Here is a 12,589-nt window from a genome sequence, read left to right on the forward strand (position 1 = left end):
ATTTTAACTTACATTAGAAATATGTCCACAGAATAACAGCTGTGTTTGCTGCCATTATGCTTATTTTGCTGCAGCTGATGCATATTATATACGAATACGCCGGCTATAGTAATGAGAGATGCATTTGTGATAAAGCCTTCACATCCTTCCTGTGAAAGAAAAGCAGAGCATCATTAAAGCTACGCTAACGTCTGTTTAGACCCCACCACTGTCTCAGCAAATCACCATTATGTTACAAGGAAATAATAAGATAAGTTTAGATGATTTTATTTGTTTTTTGGACAGGACTTAAATGTCAATAAAGGAAAATGGGATATTATGTAACAGGAATCATGGTCGGCAGAGATGGACACACCCCGGGGCTCTGCTGCTGGATGACCTCATGTTAATGTCAGAGTAAACAAAGGAAATAATGTGATGCTGGTTACGTTACAGACCGGCAGCATTTAAATATTTAGCATTATATTTAATCCTTATTATCTGCTCCACTCACCACTCTCTTGCTTTTGCGCTCCCAGAAGGACTCTTCATTTCATTGATTGGCATCAGTCACTGTCTTTGTTGAAGCACAGTTATAAACACCTGCAGTGGGACTGAGTGGAGTCAGGTGGGGGGCCTCCCCCTTAGGGAGGTCAGGTCTCTGATTGTCACTGCAAACTTTGCACGTTGCTGCTGCTGCAGTTTAAAGTTTGTCGGCCCTCGGGGGCCTCCCGTCGGCCTCCCGTCGGCCTGAGGCCCAAGCAGTCGCCTGCCTTGCCTGGTGGCATGCGGTGCCTCTGGGTCTTAGAATATGGCTATTACACGATAAAATTATGTCCTATCTAAATTGCCTGGCAGGTATCAATTAAAATGATGTAACAGGACATGTCGGGTGTACAAGGCATAATTTAAAAAAAAAAAGTGCCAGGAATCAGCCATTAAAAATCAAACCCCCTCCTAATTTAATTTTGACCGTCTCTCCTTTAATATCCTGTTCTGCTGCATGTCTGAGTGGCTGTTATTTTTAGATCATTCAGTCCCAATCAGCCCCCTTGCACGTGTGCATCTGCGATGCACACTGGTGCTCCTCCACTGTGTCACAACAGTGACTCTTCAACTTGATTTTCATTTTGGGGAAGTGGGGGAGCTCACAGGGAGGCAGATCTGGTGAGTGGGGCTGGTGCTGATTGTGCTGATGTGGTGAGGAAAGTCCTGCGTTTCCATCACGTTTCTGCTGAACGTTCTCCTTTAGCCACCTTCACTGCTGACAGTCACACCCAGGGCTACAAGTTCACAGGTAGTGGTCCCACTCCCAACTTGGAAACTGTGGACTCTCCTGCTGAAGTCTGTTCAGATCTGCTCAGTGTGTTTCTTTTTTTCTGGCACATTTCTAAGAACTTTTTGAAGTTGTACATCAAACGAGAGCTCCTGAGAACCACATTTTTGATTTGGGGGAAGATTTGTAAAAATGGATGATGGTTTGAACATGTTCACACCGGAGTGATCGAGCGTGAGTGCGAGGTGTCTACCTTCATCACATCATCACATCAGAAATGAAAACTGGCACAGTAATTAATGCCCTGTGATGAGCCCGTGATTTTGTATTTAGTGCCATCATGAGAAAAACATACTCTGTCCCATTCTTCAGTTTCTGCCTGTAATTACTACATTCCTCTGAGAAACACCGGTTTCTATGTTAGGTAATATATGGCACTAACCGAAGCACGTTAACGAGCTCACAGCTGATGTTAATAAGTGCATTCTCACAGTGGCACTAGCAAGGCTGCAGAACTAACAGCACATTATCTCATCTGACTCCTAAAATGAAGGATTTTATCTACAGAACATGTGTGAAAATGTAAAAACGAAAAGTGTGATGGGTACACGCTGAGAGCTGCATGTTGCTATGATAAAACGTTACTGAGGTGGAATTTTTTGCAAAAGTTTTAACACGAGAGGAAAAGTGTCCTTCAGTGTTACTCATTTTCATTATGCATCATTCCAGAATAACCTCAGTGTTCACAGGGAGCAAAATCACAGAAATGGAACAAAAAAATGTAATTAAAAAAGAGGTATTAGAAAGAGCGACGCAGAAACAAACTGTGGAGACGACACAGTTAAGGTCACCGGGTTTTTCAGAACAATCACAGCTGAGTCCACTCAGTATAAAAGATCTTAATCAGACACTCGCCATCTGACATCATCAGATATTTGACTTCCCTGTTTCAGTACGCAAATATGAGCACAAAGTATCTTTACAGCTACAAACTAGTGCTGCTAAAAGCCTCTCCTCCCGAGCCCATCCCAATGCATTGCTTATTAATATGCACTATGATCATTAACTATTTAATTACTGTAGTTTAATGACCCGTGGCTTAGGCTGTCTGTGTGCTTTCCTGAAGTCATTAAGACCGATATTTTCTTGGCTTGTTGGCAACTCAACAACTCACAGCTGGTTAGGTCCAAACCCGAACGCAGTGAGCCTACAAACTTTAACAGACTCGTGAAGGAAAATCAGAAATGATTTGCACTCATTCAACCTCAAGTACTGAACTTCTTATAATGGCATAATGATCCGATTGTTTTTCATTTTTCTTCTCCTTTCATAACGTCGAACGGAGTGACATCAGACACTGTGACGAGCGGCCCAGGAGGAACGCGCTGTGGAACAGAAACCCGGCCACGTTTCATCCCCAAAGCGCTCTGATAGAGGATACGCTGTAGCGTTCCACTCTCGGCTGTATTAGGAGGAGAAAAAACTAGACGGCCATGCATGTTAAAAGCCTATGTGCCATCAAAGCCCCCCGGGCTACAAAGGGCTCTTTTAGCAAATGGATGGCAACAGCTGCAAACTCTGGGCTGTTCTTAATGTGCACGATGCAGATGTCTGCACTTGAGTCCCACAGTCTGAGACAGATCTGTCTGGCTCTACCCTGGGCCTCTCTCATCATATCACTGTAGCTTCATTAAGCACTGAACTCAATATCAACATCTGCCTGACAGTTTTTGCTCTCCAATTAAAAACACCAAAAACTCCTGTTCTAACCATCAAAGCCTCTTATTATATTCTGTATGCACCCTTTTATCTGTCTCCTGTTAACTTCTCATAAGATGAAGACATACAGTACACTAAAGTAACTTCTGCACTGTCTGAACTTTGAATGCATTATAAGAAATTAGCTAATAATGTGTTTGTTTGTTTTTTTGCTTTTTGCACCATAAGGTTAAAAAAACCTGCAACACATCAAAGAGAAGCTGCAAATTGTTCTGAAATTGTTGTTAAATATTCTACTAACAAGGTCTATCTTTGTTAAATTTGATTTATTTGTATTCTTATTTATTTACAGAACAAACAGATCATGTCTTACACTTAAGGCTCACAAGAAAATAATAATTAAAAAAAAACAAAAAAAAAACAAGTCCAAATAAGCACCGGCATGAGGTGACAAGGATAAATTACTGGTCAAACCTACTGGGAAAAAGCTGCAATTACCAAAATCAATACACAGCGATAAGAAATGTGCTGCAGACATAAACCATATTCAATCAGGTAACACACATCTATCCAATCAGTGAATCGGGACAGAACGCTGTTGACTATTGAACTCATTTAATGCTGAAAACAAATACAGTTACTTCACTGGGTCATCACAATTGAACAATAGATTTGTTTTTTGTTTTTTTTTTGTATTCGTATCACCCTCAGAAATATACATTCACATGGCTGCATACAGACAGTTTCTCTCTTTTGACTCTCTTTTAATAACGTTACATCGACAGACTGTATGCGTCACCCCCAACAGTGAAGCCACTACCGGCATATTAATAAATGTACTAGAGGAGCATTTTTAGGTGGGACTTTGGAAATGAGCTATGCATCAACGTCATCTATCCATCATTGAGTCTCCATGTTTGCAGTCAAAATAGGTATATTTTACACGACAGGGTCCCTACGCGGCTGTCCCGAAATAAATCCCAACTATAATCTCAGCCTTATGTACATTATTTACAGTGGAATGTTGAAACACACTGAATACAAAAACAAGGAGATTAGGATGGAATGAAATTACTGTCAGTATTAAAAAAAATATAGAAACTCATAACAGCCCAACAACATGAAGACAATGTTTACATGTACATCTATACAGACAGCGGACCCACAAATAAAAAGGTTCTCTCTCACCAACATATCTGACAAGCACGTGTGGCAGTGGTTACACAACAATTCAAATGAAACCATAAACTTGTGCTTTAAAAGGGGGGGGGCCATGTTTGTGAGGACAGGTTAGAGCTCTCTTAACCGCACCAGCATTTCTCATGTTGTGCTCAGAAAATTCAGAGATGTGCAAATAAATTGCAGCAGTTCGATCTCTTCGGGACTTAAACTTTCCAATGTTGAGTGGGAAAAGTGCGGAATTACCATCTGTATGCACAGTGTTTGCACCTCCACTATACTGCAAATAACCATAAGCTCTCTTATGTTTAAGAGCTTTGCAGTGTGCGTCTTAGTTGAGTAATATTCCTGATGTTATTGTGGGTGTGAATAGCTTAAATCAGGGGTGCCCAAACTCCCGACCCATGGGCCGATTCCGGCCCCGCCCCTACTTCTGCTCTGCAGATTGATGTCAAAAATAACATAAAATTTGTCCCTTCAAGTTACTTTTTTGACATTTCACTTAACTCTCTTAATTGGAGGGGAAGGCGAAATGTCAAAAAAGTAACTTAAAGGGACAAATTTTATGTTGTTTTTGAAGTAGGGCTGGAATCGGCCCGCGGGTCGGGAGTTTGGGCACCCCTGGCTTAAATGAAGTGTTTAGAGTACCCCATGCCTCCTAACGCTGACAGGCACTGAATGTGAGAACAAAAGAAGCTTTCAACATGTTTGCTGTGATGCAAACAATGTGAAGGTCAAAGGTTACAGTGAAGCGCTCCACCTGCAGGTGAACAAAAAAAAGAAAGGACTAGAAAACTGGACCTTTGCTTCACTGAAAGTAGCACCCCCCCACTGCTGCTGCCCCCCCCCCCCCGGGAAACCTTCAGAGGCAAATCTCATGCATCACTTCAGAAAATAAGGCTACCTAAACTGAGACTAACAGACTTTAATAATAACAATTTCCCCACACCATGATGCCGATTTGTGTCGAAAACACAATAAATTTTGAGGTTCATGATTAACATGCTCATCTAAAAACATACAGCAGACAAGCATGGACTGTAGAACATTCACATCTCACGCAGAGGGCTCTGCTCTCAGAGATGTTATTATTTTTTCATCTTTATTATTCTATATATATATCTATTGTACACTTTTTTGTGTTGACTGCGATGCTGTTGCTGGGTGCTGTGCGCCTATGAGCTCATACCTCTGTCAGTACTGACGACACTGAAGGTGTAGTCTGAGCCGCAAACGAGGACCGGCACAGTGGAGCTGATAGAAAATAATAGCAACATATGCACTTCCACTCCCACACACAAAACATGCATAAAATAAGGCTTAATACAGTATTTATATTGTTCAGAGCCAGTCAGATATGTCGTTTACACTGACAGATTTCCTCCGATGTTCCCATCATAACCCATTTTTCACATTGAGCTTTTTTGTTGTTGTTGCTGTTTGAAGCAAATACATTTTGCTGATTGTGTAATGAACCTCTGTGCTGAGGAGAGAAACAGGTCATTAGCTATGCTAGCATCCACTGGCACTTGTTAACAGTGATTTTAAAAACAGATATATATATCTATATATATATAGTATATAGAGAGCCTGCAGACAAAGCCATTGATTCCCTGTTAGCCGCCAAAATTAAGGAAGCAACTCATTACTTTAAAATCACCTTAAAAACTCCTAAAAATCATTTAAGAAGCAAAAGAAAAGGAACAAAAGCATCATGAAAGCAGCAGGCGACCTCAGTACGGCCGCCACATTTTAAATTCCCTTTACTCGTTAAAACGTTTGCTCTGCAGACCCAAATGAAAACATCAGCTGACGTTTTTCTCCTATCCGTGTCCCTCGTGTCCATGGATGACTCCTCATAGAAAATGCTGTTGATGTAAGCAAACTCTTCAGTACAGTCACAATTATAAAGAGAGACAGTCATTACTGGGAACCTCCTCAAAAAAACAAAAAAAAAAAGGGTCGCAATGAAGCGTAATTATGATGGCTAAATGCAAAAGACGGTGATTTCCATGATTTCGTGTCCACAGGTCAAACTGTTCAAGTCGAGTGGCAATCGTGACATTTCAGAGCTGCTGCAGATCTCCCTGTGAAACTCACACATGTTTGAGACGCATCACTGAAAAGCAGAAATTGTTTTGTGTGATTCAGTTACAGCCCTTCTCTCCCCGGCTCTGCTGCTTCAGTGATAAGGGCACTAACTCATGAAATGAATTAAAAACATTTGAACATACTGGATATTTATATGTTACTGCCATAATGTCCGCATGGCTCAGGAGACGGACTCCCTCTCAGTACAGAAACAAATTGAGCACATGCACACGTGGGGGGGGGGGTTGTGGTGGTGAAATGCTAGCCGTGTCTTTGGAAAACAGCAATAACGGCGTGTGTGTTTTAATGCTGTAAATATATAAAAATGGATGCTAACCCCACTGAGAAACAGGAGAAATGACACAAGTATGTATCCCATTTTTTTTCCTTTCTCTGAAACATTTGACCACAAAACTACACACGCTTAGAACTCCACCTGTAATTATGTTAGACACTCATCTCAGTTCTCAGCTCACTTCAAAATCATACAAAAAGACGTTTTATATATAAAAAATAACAAAACTGTAATGTTAATGGAAAAATTAAAATCAGACAGAACATCCAGTGTTGGACTTTCACACATGTGCTCAGCAAAACCTCCACCTGCTGTCTCTGTTTATACATTTATAACACATTTATAACATGAAAAAATACACAAAATCACCAATCACCACGCTGACCTGTGTCAGCAACAGTGTGTCCATCTACATACCTTAGTTTGTATTCTTTGCCCATTCATCAGGGTACTCATACCAATGCTGAGAAGTTGATGTTGCTAGCACTTTAAATAGACACTTGATTTTCTAATTGAGATTAGTTGGATGGGGTCTGATGTGAGGGGAGGGGGGGGGGGGGTAGGAATGAGACTGTGACAGTGCAGTTTGACAAATGGAAGGGTGGGGTCGTGATGGAGGTGAAGGGTGCGGTGGAAATGCAGGTGTTGGGCGTAGGGTTGTTTGGTTTGGTTGTTGCATGCCACTACACATACCACTCTTTCTTAGAAATGACAGAACCATCGGTTTGAGAGATCATATCATCGGCTATTTCAGGTTCGGGGTCGTACTGGAAGGCCAGAGTCCGCTCGTCGTAGTCCCGGCTCTCCCCTTCATCCACAGTGAAATAGGGCCTCTTCAGGTCCGATTCCGCATCGAAATCACGCTCGCTCGCCTCGAACCCTCCGGTGGTGCCGATCTGGGTGGGTTTCTTCTCTTCGTCCGAGTCGTCCGGGTACTGCAGGTTCTTGGGGATGGGGGGGTGGGCGGGCAGGCCACCAGCCTTGCTGTACCCATTCCCAAACACATGTTTCTTAGTGCTGTAGTCTCCCTTGAAGGTGCGCTGCCGGCGGCGCAGGAATATGAAGAGCAGTATGGCCGCCAGACCCAACAGGGCAACTCCCCCCACAGCACCCCCGATGGCGGCACCTGCATTGTGCTGCTCCTGAGGGTCAATTGGGGTCTCACGGTCGTGGTAAGGGAATTCTGGGTAGGAAAAGACAGATGGAAGGGAGTGTGTCAGTGCTCTGGTGGAAAGAGGTGCGTTTGTGCAGGTGCAGATTTTTTTTTTAAGGAAAGATGGAGTAAGGGAGACAAGGACGGAAAAGCAAAGGGGAAAGGAAGGACCCCCGGCCCCATGACCACCCCCTTCCCAACCCAGCAGGAGCCCTTCCTGACACACTGTCAGGGCTCAGCTACAGTCACACACATGCAGTTTTAGACGTGGAAATAAAGAAACAGCCAGTCCACCACACAACACCATCAAAGAGTAAAATGACTGAAGACATTAAAGTAAATGAAGCTTTGTCAGCATGCATTAACCATCATTTCTGCTCTGATTAGAAGGCGGAGGAAAATTAAACAATTTAATAGGCAAACAGTGAAGGAATTACAAGCCCATTTCCAGAGGAGCCGGGACGCTGTGCAAAATGGAAAGAGAATGAAATGATTTGCAAGTGATTTAAAGCCTATATTCAATTGAAAGTGGTACAAATACAACATTTCAACTGTTGAGAATGAAGCAATGTATGCTCATTTTGATGAATCCTATTCTTTGAGTTAAAAGGCCATCAGGGTGGTACCAGCACACAGTTACAAACGCAGCAGCGTGACGGCTGGAAGGAGCAATAATGAGAAGACGTTAAGTCTTTAAAGATATAGGACACATTACATTAAAATATAGTTTCACAGTTCAAACTAGTAATACAACATTTCTAACATCAGGATCGCACTACTTGCAAATCATTTGTTTTATCCACACTTCAAACAGCATCCCAACCTTTTGGAGATGGGCTTGTAATTAATGCGGCTTTCCAGTCAACAAGGTTTACTTACAATTCAGAGTGAACACATTCAATCATATACTGTAATACAGTCCAGCATAAAATAGTCAAACAAGACATTTTCATCATCAGCGTAGAGGGAATTAAGAGCACCGCCTGAGATGATTATCAGCAGCCAAGCATACACAGCCATGATGCATTCAGAGAGCTGATAAACTTGAAGCTCTTCCATTCAAGCAGCCGAGCACACGGCAAAAAATAGCTTTCATGAAAAATATATATTATTGAGCAAAGAGAGAAAATGATCATAAGCCTGCATGTTCTCCAATCTACAGAGTGAATATGACTAATGGCCTGTGAGAGCTCATCACAAAAACGCCAGAGTACCAAGGCTGAGATTTCACCTTGCAAAAACAACAGGAGTAAGTAGACTCGACGCTGACATTCAACATTCAGATTCACAACCACCACATCCGTACGGTCTCCACAGCAAAAAGACGAGTCGCTGCGTTCGGGCCAGCATTTACAGAACGCTTACATACAGAAAGCCCAAACAGTACTTGTGACTGAAGCGTGGGTGTTGCATACATCAAAGTGCTGTCCCTCATGTGCACATCTTCACTTGAAACCAAAAACTGTGCAAAGCTCCTCAGAGCACACAGACAGGAGAGACTTTTATCTGAAATGTGATCAAAGCCTGGAGGCGCATTGGTAGTGCTTAGGTAAACCTGCAGAGCAGAGGCACATTTAACTTCAATGGAGAGCTCTGAATCCTCAGCAGAAAGGTGGGGGATGCAACACACTTACACCGTCCACTAAACAAATGGTGTGAGAGAGGCCTGAAGAAGCAAACCAGTGAGGAACAAAGGAAGGAGCTTCCTGTTCACAGGGCAAACCGGAGATACTCTGTTTCCTGTTTTACTGTGTAATTACTAGCCCATTATTTACTTCAATGAATATCATCATGCAGTAAATAAAGCAAGTTCTCACAACTGGATTTTATGTATTTGTACACAAATTCTCTTTAAAGGCAACAACCGAGTGCAGATCAGTGCTGATCTGACAGGTTTGGGGATTTCTGAGATCTGAAGCTCGTTTGCGAGTAATGGTTCATAATTGAGCAAAAGTGAAGTTTCCGTTGAGCAATCCTAAAAGTTCCCTGGAGATAAACGATCCCCGCGCAGGATCGGGAAGTCAGACAGAGGTGAATCAGAATGCCGCTGCAATAACAGCAAATCTCTGCCATCCTCATCAAGCAACACAAAAAAGACAAATTTCCCACTTAAGCAGGAAATCTTTTTCAAATTATTGCCCTTAACGGGTGAATCGAAGCCATTACACATGGTGAGAAACGCTCTTTAGTGGAAACGATGAATCTCAAACTGAACTCTAGAATAAAACAATGGCGGTGAGCTGCTGAAGCCTTCCTCTTTGCTTTAATTACACTTTCTCGGTGTAGAGGAGACCTCCCAAACACCGCCGCTCTTCCTCCGGACCCTTTCTCCCAGGGCCGGCAGCAAAGCTCTCCCATTTCTATAGCTGTGCCGGGCACAGTCTCAAATATCAGCTCAGGTTTTAATCTGACCACCTAATGGGATTATTCAGACACAGGCCTTCATTACACACATCAATGAAAGAGCAGAGCCAGGTCACCCCCGCCAGAGAACACATCCTCCCACCAAGGCCAGAGAGGGGTGGAAATCCAGAGGATTGAAGAGAGAAAAGGAGAAATATTCCCCTGTAATCCTCTCCTCTACCCTTCACTGCCCTCGTCTGTAACTACGATCTGTTTTTGCTCTCATCAGTCCTCTTATTCAATCTTAATTAGGCAGATTATTGTGCTCCATTTCAAAGGTTGCCAAGACTCCATATTTACCATCGTTTAAAGAGGTGAGAAACACAAGGCCAGAGCGTTTAAACTGCAGAACAGCAGCAATAAAAACCTTCAAAGGTGATCTCTGCCATCTCCATTCCTACAAAGGATCGAGTGAAGCTTCCTTTTGACACGCGTATTTGGCGAATGTGAATGTCAACACTAATAACTGTGGAACTGTTCATTTAAAAAGCCGCAGACATGAAAGAGGCTGCGAACCTCCAGGTGTTTTTGTGGGTTTAAGGCTGCCGTATCCAGCCTGGAGGAAGCTTTGCAAGTTGCTGTACCAAAAACAACAAATGGAGTTTCGGAGGGAGGTTTTAAGCTGTTGCAGTGGAGTGGGAGTGGAAGGAGGAGTTTTTAGTTTTTAGCTCCATGTTAGGGGCGCTTTAAGAGCAGAGAGAGAGAAACTCAGAAAGACCAGAAATGGCTCATCAGATCAGTGAGTGCAGAATACAAACACTGCTGCTATTCTGCAACTTAAAACGGCGCGTTGGCAAAGAGGACTGTCTGCTCTCACCACGTTACCCGGCACATTTCCTCTCGGTGCTGATCCCTCAGCGAGATCACCCTACAAGCCCTGTGCATGCAGGAAGACATCTCCTGCACAGCAGCTTTGTCCACTTCACGGACTGTGAATTTATGTTAAATAGGAGCCGCTAGGGTGCAAGCTAATCACCTTATATAATCAAAAAAAATTAAAGAAATGAATGGCTGGGACATGTAGGTGTTTGACAGCACAGAAGAATGAGGAGGCGTTTCAGTAGCACGCCTTCGCTACCGGCGATACCTGCCAATGGATAAATAAAAAAAAAGCCCTCAGTAGCACAACAGCAGCCTGATACTGTGTCACACGCTGAAGGGTGATGTCTATTAGCAGCCCTCGAGGAAAGATGCAGATAGTGGGGGAACTTTTCGTTGCAGCGACTCAAATGTACTATTGAGATTAATAGGTGGCAGGATGTGCTATGAAAGGCTATAATTCAATCCAGAGGCATGACAGATTTATACAGGGGGGGAAAAAAATAACAGGAAATATTGTAGCTGCTCAAAGAGTGTGACAATGCCATTTTGGATTGTTTTATTCTCACCTATCTGAACCCGCACGCCTGATCAAACGGATGATTTACCACCTCCAAATATTCATGTGATAAAATGTGTTTTCTTCACAACCCAACGAGTCGTTCTTCGTCTGAGTCATTTGTGTAAAACACAAGTGAGACTAAATATATATGTGCTGTAGTGAAGCTTCAGAAAACGTGGATCGGGCTTCGTGTTTCCAGATGCTCAAAGACGGGAAAAGACTGTCGAGAGCAGAGCGGGCTTTAAAACTGTTTCACAACTCCGTCCTGCAGGTACTGTCACTGGGCGTGCTCCAGTCATGTCTGCACATGAAACGAGGAGGAGAGCCAGGTACAAACATTCCTGAGACTTAGCGCAATCACTTGGACAAGGTTATGACAGAGGTTGGGAAAATGAGAGGGGATTTCAAAGAGCGGTGCTGGGAGTGGTGTTTTAATATGACTAAATGGGGAACAAGCAGCTGACTACAAAAGATGAAAAGAACACGGAGGGCTACTCCAAGATGTTGAGGAGCGGCAACGAGGAGAAAGACTGAGCGAGCGCTTTAAGAGGAGGCTGGGGAGTGACAACAGAAAATAAAGAATGGCATGATGAGTGAGTGAGGAAGGGGACAATCAGAGGAGACACATTAATTCAGTGATCCTCATTACCTCCCCTGTCTGAATTTGCCAGTGGTTGTGAAGTCATGGAAATGTAACGCTGCCACGACGGATAAAAGCTCATCGCTGACGAGAATTTAACATGCTGCCTTAGAGCTGCGGCTGAGGAAAATCTCCTTTTCAGCCTATCAGATATTCCCTCCCAATATCTGTCATTTCTTTCTGTTTGTCACCACAGATTGTTTTTGCTGCCGCTGACTTTAGAGACAAAAGTGCACCGAACTTAAGACCTTCATTAAAACCTTTCCTGCTCATTCAGATTCAGTTCCCTGCGAAAAACCCAGCGGGCGAAACTACTGGAATCAAAACACGGGTGACATCATCCGCGGCCTGAACATGCAGGAACCTGCCGCACCGAAGAACAGCCAGTGTTTCTTGTTTTCATTTCCTTTCAGCAGAAACGGCGTGAAGAGTTCACACGACGACTCTCATACACGCTTAGTGGAAGTGAACAA

General features: G+C 43.2%; 1 protein-coding gene across 8 annotated transcripts in view; it reads right to left on the reverse strand.

The window, feature by feature from the left end:
- Nucleotides 1-12,589, reverse strand: part of nectin1b (nectin cell adhesion molecule 1b) — a 141,770-nt gene that overhangs the window by 65,964 nt on the left and 63,217 nt on the right. The window contains exon 6 of one of the 8 annotated variants that reach the window (XM_030744372.1): nt 3,573-7,722. The exons of the other annotated variants lie outside the window; for them this stretch is intronic. Within the exon in view, the coding sequence (XP_030600232.1) occupies nt 7,223-7,722 (500 nt within the window). The 3' untranslated portion in view covers nt 3,573-7,222. Of the gene's footprint in view, nt 1-3,572; nt 7,723-12,589 lie in introns of those variants that run through there. 8 annotated transcript variants of the gene reach the window in all.

This window comes from Archocentrus centrarchus, chromosome 13 (genome assembly GCF_007364275.1).
Source record: "Archocentrus centrarchus isolate MPI-CPG fArcCen1 chromosome 13, fArcCen1, whole genome shotgun sequence".
NCBI classification, from domain to species: domain Eukaryota; kingdom Metazoa; phylum Chordata; class Actinopteri; order Cichliformes; family Cichlidae; genus Archocentrus; species Archocentrus centrarchus.